The sequence below is a fragment of the Pristis pectinata genome, chromosome 1 (genome assembly GCF_009764475.1).
Source record: "Pristis pectinata isolate sPriPec2 chromosome 1, sPriPec2.1.pri, whole genome shotgun sequence".
Classification (NCBI taxonomy): domain Eukaryota; kingdom Metazoa; phylum Chordata; class Chondrichthyes; order Rhinopristiformes; family Pristidae; genus Pristis; species Pristis pectinata.
The window spans coordinates 129,455,489-129,471,620 of NC_067405.1; the positions used below are offsets into that span (position 1 = coordinate 129,455,489).

The 16,132-nt window shown below is 38.6% G+C and overlaps 1 protein-coding gene across 2 annotated transcripts in view; it reads right to left on the bottom strand.

Moving 5' to 3' along the window:
- Positions 1-2,851: 2,851 nt before the first annotated feature.
- LOC127576592 (galactocerebrosidase-like) overlaps positions 2,852-16,132 on the bottom strand; it is a 47,016-nt gene continuing 33,735 nt past the window's right edge. Inside the window, exons 11-17 of one of the 2 annotated variants that reach the window (XM_052027177.1) lie at positions 16,003-16,092; positions 13,923-14,012; positions 12,075-12,219; positions 10,585-10,765; positions 8,454-8,617; positions 5,643-5,719; positions 2,852-4,428 (exon numbers count right to left, since the gene is read on the bottom strand). In XM_052027177.1, the coding sequence (XP_051883137.1) occupies positions 4,285-4,428; positions 5,643-5,719; positions 8,454-8,617; positions 10,585-10,765; positions 12,075-12,219; positions 13,923-14,012; positions 16,003-16,092 (891 nt within the window). In that variant the 3' untranslated portion in view covers positions 2,852-4,284. The remainder of the gene's footprint in view (positions 4,429-5,642; positions 5,720-8,453; positions 8,618-10,584; positions 10,766-12,074; positions 12,220-13,922; positions 14,013-16,002; positions 16,093-16,132) is intronic. The other variant, XM_052027168.1, reaches the window with a different exon arrangement.

Sequence of the window (16,132 nt, forward strand, 5' to 3'; positions counted from 1 at the left end):
TAATATACTGGCATGGATAGAGAACTGGAATGCCATTTAGAAATGAGATCAGGAGAAACTTCTTTGCCTGAAGGATGTTGAGCCTGTCGAATTCTTTACCACAGAGGGAAGTGGAGGCTAAGTCATTAAATATATTCAACATAGAGGTAGATTTACTTCTTTACACCTTGGGGATCAAAGAAGGTGGTGGGAATAAGGCACTGAACTGACAATCATGTCGAAATTGGAAGCTGGCCAGAAGGTCTTAATCATGTACCTATTTTCTATGTTTGATAGTGATCACAAGCTCAGGCATAGGCTCTCTCTTTCACGAATGTATTAGCTGTTGCTATGGGAATTTTGAGCATCAGCGTCAGTGGGAACACCCTGGTTGGTTTTGTCATCCTATAAAATCCTGCGCAAACAGGCCCTTCAGCCTACTGAATCCTGGAGCGAAGGAGGCCTCGGTGATCTTATGGAGGTTTATAAAATCATGAGGGGAATAGATAGGGTAGATGGTCGCATTCTTTTTCCCAGGGCAGGGGAGTCTAAAACCGGAGGGAACAGGTTTAAGCTGTGAGGGGAAAGATTTAAAGGGGATCTAAGGGGCAAGGTTTTCATACAGAGGGCGGTGGGTATATGGAACGAGCTGCCAGAGGAAGTGGTACAGGCAGGTACAATTACAATGTTTAAAAGATGTTTGTACAGATTTAGAGGGATATGGGCCAAACACAGGTAAATGGGACTAGCTTCGGTAGGCTACATGGACGAGTTGGGTACGAGGGCCTGTTTCCATGTTATGTGACTCTATGCTGACCATCGTGCACCTATTTACACTGATTCTATTTTATCCTCCCCACATTCCCTCCAACTTCCCCCAGATTCTACCACTTACCTACACACTACGAGTAATTTAGTGGACAACGAACCTACCAATCTGCACGTCTTTGGGATGTGGGAGGAAACCAGATCACCCAGAGGAAATCCGCGTGGTCACAGGGAGAACAAGCAAACTCCACACAAAGAGCACCAGGTCACTGGAGCTCTGAGCCAGCGGCTCCACCAGCCGCACCACTGTGTTGCCCATTCAGCTAGCTGATAACCTGTTGCAGGCCTCCAACGTTGCTTCTGTTCCCCAGTAGCTGACAGGTCATGTTCAAGAAATTCCCAGGAAAAAAAAGGTTTGGCATAAATAAGCAAAGGGATCGCTTTTCTCAAGCAACAACACTGAGAACAATGAGCTGCTGGCTTCAACTAGCACATACAGGGCTAAACAAAGCCAAAACCAGCAGATACCACCATCCTGTGCAGCACTTGTAGTCACAGAGCATGGAAAGTGACAGTAATGATAAAGCAGAGCCGCCTCAATTACACACTGCTTTCCACTGTGAGAGCACTACAGAGAACACCAGGATAGGGATGGAGGTGGTGGGTACATTACCCCCACCACACATGAATCATCACAGAATCAGCAAAGTACAGGCTATTGATGACAACGTAGCAAATTTGACGGGGGGGGAAAATGAGAAATCGGCTGGAGTTTGATTGGCTGAAAAACAGTGCCACCTCGTGGGAAGAATACAGTTACATTACAACAAGCAGTGTGTTAACATAACCAAGACCATACTGACTGAACATACCTTCAACAGGGTATGTTCAGTCAGTCAGTATAAAATATGGCTTAAAATACAGGTGTCAAAATCAAAGCACAGGAAATAATAAATAGGGGCTGGAAATGCATACCAGATGCAAGATATTTTTGATTTTGTTCTTGATACATGGGTGACGATGGTACATTAATGCTAAATATGGCAAATGATTTCTTGTGGCATTGCACAAGGGGCATAATGTGCAATTATAATCTTCAGATGAAGTGCAAATTACTAAAAAAATTTTGAGGGTGATGTTGATGTGTCGGTGAAATGGGCTGAGAAAAGGCAGATAGAGTTTTAATTCAGATAAATGTGAGGTATTGCATTTGGGAATACTAATGAGGCTAGGTCATACTACATGAATGGTAGGGTCCCAAGTAGTACTGATGAACAGAGGGACTTTGGTGAACAAGTCCAAAGATCCTTGAAGGTGGCAATGCAGCTAATATGGTTAAAAAAGCATATGGGATACTGGTCTTCATTAATCAGGGCACTGAATACAAGAGAGAGATAAATGCTCCAACTTTAATAAAGCATTGGTCAGACCTCAGCTGGAATACTGCATGCAGTTCTGGACACCACACTATAGGAAAGATGTGATGGTCCTGGAGGGGGTGCAGAAGAGATTCACCATCCCAGGCAAGAGGAGAGACTGGAGAGGCGAGAGAATTAAAAGGGGACTTGACTGAGATACGTAAAATGATGTATTATAAAAATTATGTCATTATATATATTATGAGGGATAAGGTAGACTGCAGAAAATTTTACCCCATATCAGAGGTAGATAAAACTAAAGGACATAAATTGAGAGAAGGGGTTAAGAGATTTAGAGAGGATCTGAGAGGGATCTTTTATCACCCAGAGTGGCATACACTGCCTGAGAGTGTGGTGGAAGCAGAGTCACTGACACCTTTTAAGGACAAGCACTTGAATTGCCCAGGTATAGAAGGCCATGGGCCAAGTGTTAGAGGATGGAATTAATATGGATAGGTGTCCACCAGTCAGCATGGATGTGGTGGGTTGAATGGGCTGTTTCTATGCTGTATGACTCTAAGTAAGGGTAGAAAGTAGGGAATAACTGATAGGTATGCAGATGTTATTGAGTTCTTATTTTGAAGTAATTGGGTTTGAAATTTTTCCATTAAAATTCTGATGCCTAAATTTAGAATAGAATCATAACCACTAAACCTATAATTTCAAACAGACACATTGCAAGAGTTGGGTGATATCATTTTTATTGGCTTGATAAAAAAAAATTAAAAATGTTTGGAAGATTTTATTTATTTGGAGTAAGGCAAGTTACGTTTGCATTAGAAAAACAATGAAGATTTAGAGAAAGGTTCGATGTAAAACATACAATTAAAAAGAAACCAAAAACCAAAAAGCTATTCAAGAAAGTGAACAAACCAACTAAATATTCCAGACCAGAATCCTGTAACAATTCAATATTGAGTAACAACAACAACATGATATAAATAATCTGTTAAATACACAAAAAAAAATTCCCAGGAGTATCATCAAATAAATTTGACACACAGAGACACAAGGGATGTGATCTAAACCTTGGTTAGAGGCATGGTTTAAGGAGCATCTTAAAAGGAACAAAAATCAGCAAAGCAGAGATATTGAGGGAGGGAATTCCAGAGCTCTGGGTTTTGGCAAGAAGGCAAATCTGCAAATGATGTAACAATAAACACGAGGGATTCTCACAAGGAGAGAACTGAAGTTTGGATCCCTTGCAGGATTGCAAGACTGAAGTAGATTATAGAGAAGGGAAGGGATGAGGCCAGGTGTTGGTCAGCAAGTGTAGGGCTGATGGTGAAACACGATGCAATCTAAGATGCTGGCAGCAGAGTTCTGGATGAGCTGATGCTTATATAAAGTAGAACATGGAAGCCAGCCAGGTAAAAGTTGGAATGCACATATCTATGGATGGCTAATGAGCATGTGCGCTGAAGCAGGACTGGAATTAGGCAATATTATAAAGGGTAGAAATTGGTCTTTGGTAATGGTGTGAATATCTGGTCCAATGCTCATCAGGAGTTCAAATTTGATAGCAAGGTTGCAAACAGTCAGGTTCAGCCTTAGTCAGTTGCCATGGAGACGGATGGGTACGGTAGTTCAAGAAAAGAGTTAGTGGTTAGTTGAAGACAATTGCTTTGGTACTTCTGATGCACGTTTTGCTGGAGGAAGTTTCTTGATATGCAGAAGGCATCCTGGCAAACAATCTGACAATTATAGGCTGAGGAGGAAGATGGTTTACCTTTCTGAGTGTCACACAATACCCTTGGTTTTGTTGTAATTCATTCCCAGTATACACATGAGCAGATGGAAGTGTGATATACTTAAACATTTGCTTGAAATGCAATGTCATGAATTGCATCCAATTAGGCTGAAGCAGCATGTCTTGTAACAATTATTATACCATTGACACTTGAAAGTAAACCATCAGATTTACAATTCTAAGAGGTGGAGCTCAGTGAAATATACAAATACCCTGTTAAACTTTAGTTAAGTAGCTGCCTCCAATGCCTAAATGTACAATAGTGGGGAAATGTACTCATGTTCATTTTAAGGCACTTCAAAACTGCAGAGGCAACAGACATTCATAAGCCATTGTGCTTTAGATATGCAAGAATGGATTTACTTGGGATTAACTGGCCTGTATGTGAAAATTATCAAACTGAGCCAGTTCAAAGCCACGTGTTCCAATAGCAGCCCAGCCATTGCGAGGATGAACTACACGAACATCTTTCCACAGTAGGCAGCCATTCAATAATCCATATGCTAAATCGCCCTAAGTGAAAATGAAATTAAAATGTAAAATAGTTTTTACATTCTTTAGAATAGTTTTTACAGTATTTAAAATAGTTTCATTCACAGCAACCTAATCTATACCATTTTTGACTCTTTATAAAAAGTGTATTAAAATATTAATCACAAATTTATAAAAGAGCAAAATCTCTCAAATATCTATTTTTATTTAATCTAGAAGAAATATTATCTCCTGCTAGAAAAGCTTCAGATTTCTGAACTGCCTTTTCATTTAAGTATTGCAACAACATCAGCAAAATGATTCAGCAAGGGCAAGCAGTAACAGAATAAAAGAAAATCTAAAGCTGAACAACGTCTTTGATCTGAAGGGAATAAAAAGGGGAAAGGTAGCAACAAAAACACATTTCCACCAACAACCCAAAGGAAAGTTTTAGAGATATGTTACCAAGGGAAATTAAATCACAATAAAGCAAGATTAATTTATTTAACTTCCCTCTGTGCAAATTGTGAATCAGGCACACAAAAATGCTGCAATATTCAACAAGCTAGGAAGGTCATGCTGGTGATAGCAATTATGGAAATCAAGCAAAATCACAGACTGATAAATGTTGGTGCTTTGGCCAAGCAACTCCATGTTAATTTGGCTGCTTAGGAATGCTCTTATGTCCTTGAGGGTGGAAATCCATTAGCCTTATCCAGTCTGGCTTACAGGTGACTCTACACCCACCCTGTGCAGTTGACTACTAAATGCTCTCTGAAATGACCTAGAGAACTGCTCGGCTGAAGGCACCACTGCCTTTCCAAGGCTAATTTGTATTGGGAATAAGTGCATAGATCTGAAAAGTGATTAAAATGTTAAAGCCTTTAATGTACTATTTGTAACTATAATCTGGTATTAGATCATACTACTTTAGTTTATAAGCAGAGAAATAATTATAGTAACTTATAGCATGTAATGATAGAGATAGAGAGAACTAGCATTCTAAGGCTGATTCACCTCTCCTCCGTAAAGGTCAGAATCCCAAACATTTGGGCTTCATAGCATTCTGCAAATATTAGAAGGCAATTTTTCCCATTCATTGTAGGAGTTAAAAGAAATCATCAATAATTTATTTATCAGACAGTCCCCCAAGTATTCCCCTTGGTTCCCTTTTAGTTTGAAAAACAATTAAAATTTGTAATTGTACAAACCTAGAAAGGGGCAAACCACTTGAACTTCAACTATGGGACACTTACCTGAATTCTGAGAGTGAGAGTATGCCATTTTCCTGCACGTGTACCTGATTTGCCTGAAGCCAACACAGTGTTGCCAGCTGCAAGGTAAAAATCAGTCATTAACTACTCCAGCAACTATCAGTACCAAATCTATTCCTGTGATGTTCTGAGAAATCAAGCTTCTAGTTTACATTAGAAAATAAACAATACTCACAAGAAATATCTTTAGTATAGGGATGAAATTCAAACTGAAAGAGTGCCATTTTTCTCTTATTAGCAGTCTGCAGTTATGGCATGTTTTAAAGTAATTTTACTCCCATGACTTTGTTCGTGAGTTTTTTTTGTGTGTTACAAAGGTAATTCGATATTTTATTGCCATTATCAGTCAGTAATGGTCAAAGTGAAAATTTGACAAAGGGTCTTCGAATTGAAATGTTGACTCTGTTTCTCTTCCCACAGATGCAGCATGACCTGATAAGTATTTCCAGCATTTTTGGTTTTACTGTAGGAGGAGGTTACCTAGATTAGAAATGCACTTCTTCCTCTGGGGTCAAGGTCTAATGCAAGTTGCATTAATGAGGTTAATTTTAGACATTTTAAATGCTCTAAACTGGTTCACCAGAAAGGGCGAGTCAATGAATAACCCAAATAATAGGCCAGCAAATGAAACAGATCATTAATATAGCTGGAAAGTGTTCCTCTAAGTTTGTGTGAAAACACATTGCCCATGTAGCGTAAGCAAGCTTTTATTCTGCTTCAAGTCTATTCTATACCTGATTTAAGATAGATTGCTTGATGGGGCAGAAAGTCTGTGCTTAGAAGTATCAGCCTCTGCACTCACTGAATGTTTAGAGGTGAGCACAACTGACAGTCAAAAATGATCTTGCGTTTAGAGCTAATGATCAAAGATAAATATATAAAACAGAGGGAGAAATCTATATTTGGTATAATCTTAGTTCTTTAAACATAATCTGACTTCTGCAACATTACATCCTCTGGGAAATCACAGGAAATTTTCCATTTCAGAAAATGATCCCCCTTTAAAACCTCAAGACATTCTCTAGCATCTTATGTATTGGTATTAAAATTGAGTTTTTTTTTCTTTGAAGAAATCTGAATTAGTTTTTACATACAGAAGAGGGAGACATATCCATTCCAACCTGACTATTGATGGTTGTTGAAAGTCTCCAGAAAATTACCAAGGTTGGCAAAACAAGCACTGGGAAAACAGCATTTGCAGATTGCATGGGGCCTACATTTAGAAGCAATAATAGAATCAAAGTGAAATGAACCGCTGAGATGACTTTTCTCCTTAAACTAGGCAATGACTTTCTATGTTTCATTATTTACTTTGACTGTTGGCAACTGACAGTCCATGAAGTGTTTAGGTTAGAAAAACATTGGTGCTGAAAAACATACCACATTCCACTTAGATAACAGGGCTATGTGGAAAACAGCCTCACCAAGTAAATTAAATATTTCACAAACCAAGTTCAAAACCCATTGATGCAAGGCTTTTACTATTTTACAGTGCACTATCATTATTGAAACCTTCTCAGTGTGTTGTGTGTTTGTGTTCACACAGTGAGGGAAGAAAATTGAAAGCTTCAAGATCGTCCACCTTATGCATCAGTAGCTTTTATAAGGAGCCCTGACTTAATATCTTCCAAGATTTTAATGATGAAGGCACGTGATTAAGTCTTGTAGCAAGTCACTGATACTCTTCTCCTCGATTTAGGTGGTTCCCTTGGGTTCGAGGATGACTTTCTTCCATTTCAGATCTGTGGATTGTGGGATGGCTAATGATGCCAATATCCAGACTCTTTCGCAGTTAAGGCAGGAGGTGGCCCATGGATGTGTGGGTGTCGTGCTCATTCTGCTGCTTAATCAGGGTTTCCTCATACATGGCCTCAAGGTTCTCAACCACCCCCCGCAACCCCCCCCCCCCCCCCACAAGAAAGCTGTGTCTCCATTTGAGTAGTCAAGGGCCAGAGATTCCCAGGCGATGGTGGGGATGTTGCACTTGCTCGAGGAAGCTTTGAACACATCCTTGAACCTTGGAATAGTGTGTCAACTTCAGGAGTCTGATGTAATACTGCCAATAGCATAATAGGATTGTTCTATGGTACTATATTCAAGTTCCAAACTCAATTATCTCACTTTTACTTTGATTTCATAGAGGAAATGGACTCAGACAACATTTGTTTATGCAAGATTGAATAATACCCATCCCTCTTTCAGGTATGCTTCTGGCAGTTTGAGAATTCAAAATGTGACTTGGAATGGACTATCATGAGATCAGGACTCTTTATGGTTCGGATACCAAAGAAACCTTAAAATTAATTCTGTTGAAAGGTCACAGCACCAAAACATTTACTCGTTTTCCCTCTCTCCCCCCAGATGATGCCTGACCTGGTGAGTATTACCATTATCATCTGCCTTTTTTTGTTGCAGATTTTCAACACCTGTAGTATCCTGGTTTTACAATAAGATTATGCTTGATGAATGTTGCTGGACATGCTTTCCATTGCGAGGATTTTGCTTTTTAAGATTTTTATCAATTGCTGATGATGCAAGATAAAGATTTCATGTTGCACTGTACAACAAATATCTCATATAAGATGGTAAACCATAGGAGGTGGAATTCCCTGCTTTCCTGGTTGGACAGTCTTCAAAGAGCAGTTTACTGTATTCTCACCCTCTTCAATTACAACCATTTCATTTATGGCTGTAAGTAAATTAACAGGGAAATGATATTCTTAAAATGGTGTAATGGAAAATAAATAAACTCAACTATAAATGAAGTTTGAAGTTGTAACGAATAAAACTTACGCAGGTCATTCGTAACTTTGTAATTCCCATCTGCGAAGATCCAGTAGTACAAGCCTTCTGCATGTCGAATAAGTCCCCCTCCTTTATTAACCCTTCCAGCAATGAACACACCACCAGTACTGGCTGTCTCAATGAGTACATCACAGGTTATATTTACATCTTGCCTGAAAAAGCAAATTCACACTTAGCATCTGACAACTAAACTAAGCAAGGTCAGTGATTGCCTCAGAACTGCACACTGGTTAAAGATATGTATACCTGTTATGTTTGTATCATGGACACAAAATACTACTGGTTGTTCAGGTTACTTCTTAACTACGTTTCATTAACATTTAAATCTTTGATGCAACTCGAATATTAATCCACAACTACATAGTTTTTTTTATAACTACATACATACATCTCAGCATATTCAATTTAGATTAAATCAGTCCTTTCAAACAATACCAATAAGAAGAGTGCAATGCTTATTTTAAGTATTAGGCCAAAGACCCACAAAACCGAGTTGAGACCGCTCATCCTCAGTCCCAAGGGACTGCCTAAAAAGAGCACATACAAAAGGTTCTGCATGCTGTGCTAATTTTTGCAATTAAACACAAGTATCTCTATTTTAGCAGATTGAACACAAAATGACAGCTCCCAAGGACAACAGGGTTATTTGATATGTTAATATACACTGAATGCAATTTTCCCTTGCAGGATACATGATTGAGGGCTGGGCAAATGTTACTTTTCTGCAAGCAAGTTGATGAGAGTCTAGAAAGGGATGAATGAGTGAATTCAATTACAATTCCACTGGGGCCAGTAATGGTACCAGTTTAACAGCAGAACATGTGGACATAAATGCAGTTTTGAATCCTGCAAATGGCTGACCAACTAAATACAGATACGAGAAAGGGTTTCAGTTTGATGAATATTTTGGATAAATTGTACGCAGAATTTAATCAGTATGAGGCCCATATGATTACAAATCTAATTAAATATACAATGATAAACCATGAGCAGGGGCAGTATCTTCTTCTTACTTTGGGATTGAGAATGACTTGCTTCCACTTATGTTTTTTGGGTTCTGATTGGCTAATGAGGCCAATATGGGAACAACACACTCTTCCACTGATAGGGCAGGAGGTGGTGCACTCCACCATCATTAATGCAGACCTTTTCTGCATTCCCAATACAAGGCCCTAAGGTATTCAATACCATCCTGAATGCTGCTCGTTTACATTGAGCTTTGATGGGCCAGAAGTTCCCACAAGACAGTGGGGATGTTGCATTTCTTCAAGGAAGTTTTGAGCATATCTTTGAATCTATTTCTCTAAATGCCTGGTAATTTCCCTCAATAGAGCTCAGAATAGAGTCTTTTTGGGAGTCCAGTGTTAGGTATGTGATGTGGTCTCCCCAGTATAGCTGACTGAGAGTAGCCAATACCTCTTGGCTGGTGATTTTGGCCTGGGAAAAAGTGCTGATTTGGTTCATATCCTTCCAGTGAATTTGGAAGATCTTGCTGAGACGGAAATGGTTGCATTTTTCCCAGTGCCTTATGATGCTTGCTGTAGTAGTATAGGTCTCAGAAGCAGTTAGAAAGGTAGGGGTCACTATTGCCCAGTACAACATGAGCTTTGTACCAGGTCTGAGATCTTGAACTCCAAATACTCAATTGAATGATGGTTGTGCTGGTGCACTGAAGGCCATGATGTAGTTCATTATTGATATTGGTCTTCACTGAGAGGTGGCCCCTGAGATATGGAGAGTTGTTCAGGTTTTGCGGGGTCTTGAGAACCTTCATTGTCAGAGTGCACTATGGTGCTCTGGGGACACATTTCAGTCTCTCTCAAATACTTCCCAAATTTTCTCTGCGCAATTTAAAAAAAAATCCATGAAGACACAAATATGGCTCTTTAACACAATGAACTGATAGAATTGTAAAGGTTAATACAATGGCAGGTGAACATTAGGTGATTAAATTCCACTGCATCAGGATAAGTCACCCAAGGCATTTCGTAAAGTGATTGAAATGCAATGAAAAGATCACGCAGCAATATAATCTAGTGAATTCAGCAATCAAAAGATTATGCATCCAAAGAAGGTTCTGTTTCAAACTTTTTAGTTAAAATAAACCAAAAAACCTTACCACTTGTAATCACCAATAACACTAATTGTTTGGTCAGCATCACTTGCCCAAGTTATAGGTCGCTGGGTTACGACCTGTCGCAGAGTAAACACATGGTCACCAGGATCGCTGTAGTTCATGAAATATTCAAACACTCCAGTCTGGTCAGCAAAATTAGGTGCTTCACTGAATGGTGGAATCTCTGAATCACAGCAATTTGAAAAAGAAGATTTTTGAAATTCCAACCACATGAACATCCAACTCTCCAAAGTCACACCAGCACTGCACTGGTGGTAAAAGGATATTCCAAATATTTGAAGACAAGAGAAAGCAAAATGACATTTGTCTACGTTCATTACCTAGCATAAACTTAGGATGTTGACTTCTTCGTAAATCGAATAACTTAAAACAACTTTGAATTTTCTTGTCAACGCACATTTCGACAGCAAACTCAACACCCATCTTATTTAGTACCAGGAATTGAGCATAACTTGTATCTGGGATTTGGAAAATTTATTGTCATGTCTCAAAATGTTTCAAAGCAACAATGGCCTTTTTAAACAGTACAGTGATAAATTTTTGGGCTTAGTTTCCTAATTCCAATCTGACTGATAATACCACATGTCCACTTTTGATAGAATTATAGTGTGGTTTAGCTGAGAAACAAATGTACAGTGGTAACATTTTGTGATAGCTTCCAAGTCCACAGAATTGTAAATCAATAAGCTTACTGACAATTAAAGATGCTTAAAAATACAAATAGGCAATGATTTCTACTTGCAAAGCTATTTAAATGAACTCTCTTAATTCAGTTATATATGGAAATCTAACATCATTTCTAATGAAATTGAAGAAAAATTATTCTAAGAACTTGTACTGCTGAACTGCAATCAACTACAAGATTTGCACAGCATATACATTATCACAATTCAGAACTAAAGTTAAAATCTCAAACTTCAATACTGAATTGTATATATAAGTTCTGAATATTTCATCTTAGTGAACATTGCATGCCCAAGTGCTGAATTCTAGAAGGTGTTGGAAAAATAAGGGATATGAGCGTCAATTAATCATGCACTGCTTTTTAATAAGATACATGAATCAGACTACTGGGTTGAGTGGTGCACCAGATGTGGTATTTACTGTTGAAAAATTCATTCAAAATAAGTGTACATTCCAGTGATCACTGGATAGTTCAAAAATTAAAATAGGTATTGTTGGAGATTTTGCTGTAAATTTTGGCAATTGGAGATCCAATACCCCAAGTTATGGGGGAAACATATTTTCCATTGTACAAGTCCTATAGCTTTATGTGAAATGCATGAAAACTAACATATACCTGTATATTTTATGTTATGTTTCCCTCAAATCTACTAAATTATCCTTTATTCATAAAGTGTCCAGAATATAAAATACTATAAAATTGTGGCACCTGTGTTTATCTGAGTATACCTTGTTGGACATGAAAAACACAATGTAGTGGCTTAAATTATTTTTAATGGATTACTTACTGACATTAAAATCATCCGCATAGTCCTTAGGAAATGAGCTGGAGGGAGGTGGCTCTGGAAAACTGCCTCGTTTCCCCGTGCTGATGGTGGTCATGGTCCATATTTCATCTACCTCCAAAGGCATCGAAAAGGATCCATTCACTAGCTGTAGAATTTAAATCAAATATGTCTTCAATTTGCAATGCTTTCACTTTAAAAAGCAGGATTTGGAAGCCTATCTCAGTATTTGCCACATGTGTTTTCTGTCCCAACTTCTGGTAGGTCTGCTGTTGGATATTCAAATAAAATGAAATCCAGTATAAACTAGCCAGCCTTCTTTTAACACACACAAAATGCTGGAGGAACTCAGCAGGTCAGGCAGCATCTATGGAGGGTAATAAGCAGTCGACGTTTCAGGTCCAAGACCCTTCGTCAGGAATGGATGAAGAGTCTTGACCCAAAATGTTGACCGTTTATTTCTCTCCATAGATGCTGCCTGACCTGCTGAGTTCCTCCAGCATGTTGTGTGTGTTGCTCCGGATTCCAGCATCTCCTCAGCTTTCTTTTAAATATATGAATATACAATATGATATTTCCCCGAGATTTTTGATCTAATACACCAGATTCATTGTATCAGAATCACAAGCCTGCTGGATTGCTTATAGGCTAAATTCACTTCGCAGACAAGGAAATCTCTGCAGTTTACTTAGTGGTAATCTCAAGGGCAGCATTACTATTGTATTTCATGTGCCTCGACTAGAAACAAACCAAAACAATGACTAGTCAAACTGCTGCTTACTACTTACACATTTCAGGTATCTGTTACCAGCAGCTGCCTGCCATTGCAAATACAAGAAACTACTGCAATGTAATATGTAGGTATGTACCACAGTGCCATGACCAAAATATTTAATCTTCTTTGGTTAGAAACAAAATATCAACGTGACACACACTGTAATTGACCTAACTGACATTCCCACAATCTGTGTATTGCATGAATTTAATGCTGATTTTTCTGTTCCCTCCACATACTCGTGTCCTATGGACAGAGGCTAGATGCCATCATTGTTCTTCCGAGAAGGGCAAGTGCACAAACAATAGGGGTTTGCAATATTATTGTGGGCTTTGATAAAGTAAATAAAGGGAGTCCATCCTGACCGGTGAGTGAGTCAAATGACACAAGATAATTAGCAAAAGCACTGAAGGATCTTTCTGTTTTGCACACTGAGTTACAATGATCTTGAATGGACTGCCTGATTGGGTGGTGGAAATTGATTCAACAGTAACTTGCAGATTCTAACTGGAATAGGAGAAAGAGAGATCAGGAATATTGGGAGAGAGTCATGATTGGGACCAACTGGACAGCCCTTCCAAATAGGCAACTTAGGAACAAAATATTCTGCAAGGTTCTACAAGTTATAAATTATGAATTATGCCTTTATAGTTGTTCTTGAGAAGTGGGCAACACTAGCAACACAACAATTATTGCACATCCTTGGTTTTTTTTCCCAAGGGCATTAAGATCTGACTACAGCATAGAGTCATACAGCACAGAAACAGCCCTTTGGCCCAATGTGGTCCATGCCAATCAAGATTCCCATCCAAGCTAGTTCCATTTACCAGCTGGGATAAAGAGGGGGGCAAAAAAACTGGCAATAGCAAGAGTACTAATTGGATAGCAGTATTTCTCTATATCCAATGACTGATTCAGAATTGCACAGAGAGCGCCATAGAAACAATCAATTGGCATCAAATTCCACTTGTAGCTTAATGCTATAGGGCCAGTCTTTCCAGTATAAAATATGACATTCGAAGAACATAAGTTACAAGTTTAATCTTAAATGGACAAGAGAAACAAATGTGAATTACCTTGATGTCGGAATGTTGAGAAAAAAACTTGGAGGAGTTCTTGTAGAAGTCAAATTTTGTATGCCATACTTTTAAAGTTTCAATCTGTTTCTGAAGAGAGTTGCAAATATCGAACCATGTTTAACCAAAATTCGAAGACTAGTAAGATTAATAATACAGAAATTCAAGGAAACTCATTTAAACCAAACTTGTAAATACAGGCTCTATTACAAATGTCCCAACACCATCCCTCAAACCTATCATAAAGAACATAAGAAATCGAAGAAAGAGATGGACAGTCAGCAATGTTTTAATGCAAATAGGTATATAAAAAGAATGATTTTTTTGAAACATCAAAAATAAATGTAATCTACTGTGTCTGGCTCTAGCTAGAATAAATTCCATAGGGGTCAAACTTGCTCTATGATGCACTGTAGTTTGTCCACTTAGATCCCTCTGTCTTACTACTCAGTTCACTGGAGATACTCTTGCCTTTATAACTTCTTAAGCTTAACATCAGGTCATTTTTCCACTGAAAAGAAAAAGCTCAAATATCCATCTAATTTTTCACTAATACACATATACAACTTAAAGGAATCATTTTTAAATTGAGCCTGGATATAAGATTCCATGAGAATGTTCAAGTTGCAACACAAAGAAGAAAATGCCCCCCTCACCCCCTTTCCATAGGACTTCAAAAGATTGGATGCCTTAAAATCTCACAAGCATTTCAGACTTGGGTCATTGATTATGCCTTATTTCCTGCAAATATTATCCAAGTCACCACATTTAACAGAAGGGTCTCTTAATTTGTTAAACTAATATCCTATCACAAAATTAGGATGCAATTTGAACTGAAACCATTGTGATTGCAAGGGAGATCTTTGGCTTGGGGGACAAGGGGAAAGGGAGTTTTAATTCTCAGAAGTAGCTAAGTTTGGGTTGGCTGGAATGTTAAAAAGATCGGATTTGAATCCCAAATGCAAAGTTCCTACATAGAGACAGGACATGGGGAGGTAAATTAATCAGGGAATATAAAATATAGTAAATTACAGCTTCTTGTCCCACGTTCATCAAATTATTCCTGGATCTTGGGAAATCCAAAAGGCCAAAGAAAGGCAAGTATTGGATTCAAGAGGGAAGCATCTTCCCTCTTAATGACTGAACCAACTGATCTGCTTAACTCATCACGAGTAAACAGACCATCACTGTCCCATACTCCTATCTACCCTAAAATTTAATAGCCTTCTGAAGACCTCCACAATGGAGGTCCCAGACTACAACTATAGTCTCTGATATCCTTATACCTGCCTACTCCATCTTTCTTCTGGTCCACAGTTTCTGCCCCAATGCCCAAACATCTCTGCTCTTCTGGCCCATCCTATTCCTCTCCTCCTCCTCCTCCTCTCAATAGCCTGCTGTCGTGGTATAGTAACAAAGCCACTCACCTGCCTGAGTTCCAAGCTCCAGGCACAGGTGAGAGATGCATTGAAATAAAGCTAATCAAGTCTTACTGGAACCATTCTGGGTTTTCCCCAATATAAACTGGCCCAGCCACCCACTCCCTCCCTCCCTGGGAGTTAATATCCAATCCTTAGATTCTGTGTTAATAATAATAGATTAAGCACATGGAATAGTCTTAATACATATGCCTTGGAAGTGACCCCAAAAGATCCTCCCAACTGTGAAGTATTATAAAAACAAATATGATTTCGAATAATTTAAACTAAGAAAAAAAGAGCACTTTCTAACTAAACCTCTTTTCACCAGCAACAGAATTAAGGAATTACTCTGAGATTGGCTCATTTCCATTCCCCTTATTGTGAGAAGCTGGCACATTGCCAAACAATGTATTATCATGGTGGAACCAGATTAGAGCCACTCTTCACAAAACTATTGTGAATTTAGCCGAAGAAACAGTAATACTTTACTGAGGTTTAAACAGTGAAGCGGAGGACGTTCCCAAGAGAATTTGAACGTGAGCATATTAGAGGTTTTCTGCATCTCATATGAACGCTGTTACTTTGGAAGTCACAAAATGTATCTACAAAATAGCCACCCTATATCCAAACAATAGGTATTGATTAACTGCGGTACTTACAAATGATCCTAGCAACTGAAAAGTTGCTTTCTGCTGAAATACCTTGAAAGGTGGCAGTGGAGGCCGGATACATATTGAATGATCATGAGTCTAAGTTTAAAAACAGCAGCTTTAAAATGTTGCTCAATAT